Genomic DNA, 1,304 nt, shown 5'->3' with positions numbered 1-1,304 from the left:
GGCACCCCACTGGCATGCCATACTGGGACGCCGTGCCCTGGGCACAGCATTGCGCTGGGGCACCCCAGTGCTGGAGGGTGTCCCGGGCACCGCACCCCTGCGTGAGTACCGTGGGCATGGCACTCTGTTTGCAATCCCCTGGGTACAGCACGTCATGTGCATGGAGCCGGAGAGGGGTGGGTGATGCCGGGACAGCGCCGGGCTCTGTGTCACGGCACTGAAAGCGCCTGGGGTGGGGTGCCCCTGTGTTTGTGGGGCGGTACTCACCGGGGCATGGTGCGTAGCAGAGGGGCTGTGCGGTGTCCTGAGGGACATGGTGTGGGAGCGAGGGGGTCCCACGTGGCCCCCGCTGACACCTTGACGCTCTCCTCTCTCCCCACAGGCTGTACCTGGGAAATCCCATGGACCCTCCTGACATTTTAGGTGTGGACCCGAGTGCTGCCAGACCCACCCAGCTTCCAGGCAGGGCTAAAAGTGAGCAGCTTTTCCCCTTCCCCCTACCTGTCAGCTGCACAAAGACCCCTTCCCCGTGCCCTGCTGCCAGGGTGATGGGCTGGACCCTCTCCTTTCTGTCTCTCTGCTGCTACTTGCTTTTTGCAGACCTGGGGGGAGCTGGGGTGATGGGGCACATTGTCACTTGGCCATGTGCCATGACCAGCAGCGTGGGTGGCCGGTGGCTCTGCCTGGCTGGACTCTGCCCCGCTGCCCTTCGTCCGGGTCCCTCATCTCCTCCCAGCCTCCCGTGGCTGGGCTCCCCGCTACAGGGGAATCTCAGCTGCCACAAGGAGGGATCTCAGACGCTGTATGTGCGCCGCAGCCCCCCTAAACCTGCAGTCCTCCCTTGGGGGGGCTTCCTACCGGCATCCTCCCCATGCCCCACAAGTGACCAGGGACACGACAAAGCATGCAGCCTGCTAACGAGCGTCCCGGCTGCCATTTGCTCCGTGTGCTCACCCCGCACCTCCCCTCCTCTCGGGCTCTCTCTTCTCCTGCAGGGCAGCCGCCTCCGCGCCCGCCTCAGCCTACCGTCCTGCTCACCAGTAAGTCGGGCTTTTTTTCGGGTGCTGCTTCTTGCCTCCCTTCTTTTTTCTCTTAGCTCCTTTTGCCTCCTGTGCCCCCTGGGTACAGCCATGCACCTCTGGGTGATGGCATCTGCGGTGGGGACACAGATGCAGAGCTGGGTGGTCAGCCTGGGGCAGGGTGCTGGGGGGTGCCACAGGGTGAGGAAGGGCAGGGTACCTCGGCCCCCCCCAGCACCCTGCCCTGGTGTGCGTCGCTGTGCCCCAGGGGGGAGCAAAGGTGGG

General features: G+C 65.1%; 1 protein-coding gene across 1 annotated transcript in view; it reads left to right on the top strand.

Annotated features, from left to right (window-relative positions):
- The window catches only part of TNK2 (tyrosine kinase non receptor 2), an 11,500-nt gene that overhangs the window by 7,159 nt on the left and 3,037 nt on the right, over positions 1 to 1,304 (top strand). Inside the window, exons 10-11 of the mRNA XM_035891235.1 lie at positions 383 to 474; positions 996 to 1,040. Of these exons, the coding sequence (XP_035747128.1) occupies positions 383 to 474; positions 996 to 1,040 (137 nt within the window). The remainder of the gene's footprint in view (positions 1 to 382; positions 475 to 995; positions 1,041 to 1,304) is intronic.

The sequence above is a fragment of the Egretta garzetta genome, unplaced genomic scaffold, assembly GCF_000687185.1.
Source record: "Egretta garzetta isolate BGI_Z169 unplaced genomic scaffold, ASM68718v1 scaffold333, whole genome shotgun sequence".
Classification (NCBI taxonomy): Eukaryota; Metazoa; Chordata; class Aves; order Pelecaniformes; family Ardeidae; genus Egretta; species Egretta garzetta.
This window is presented reverse-complemented; position numbering and strand designations above follow the sequence as displayed.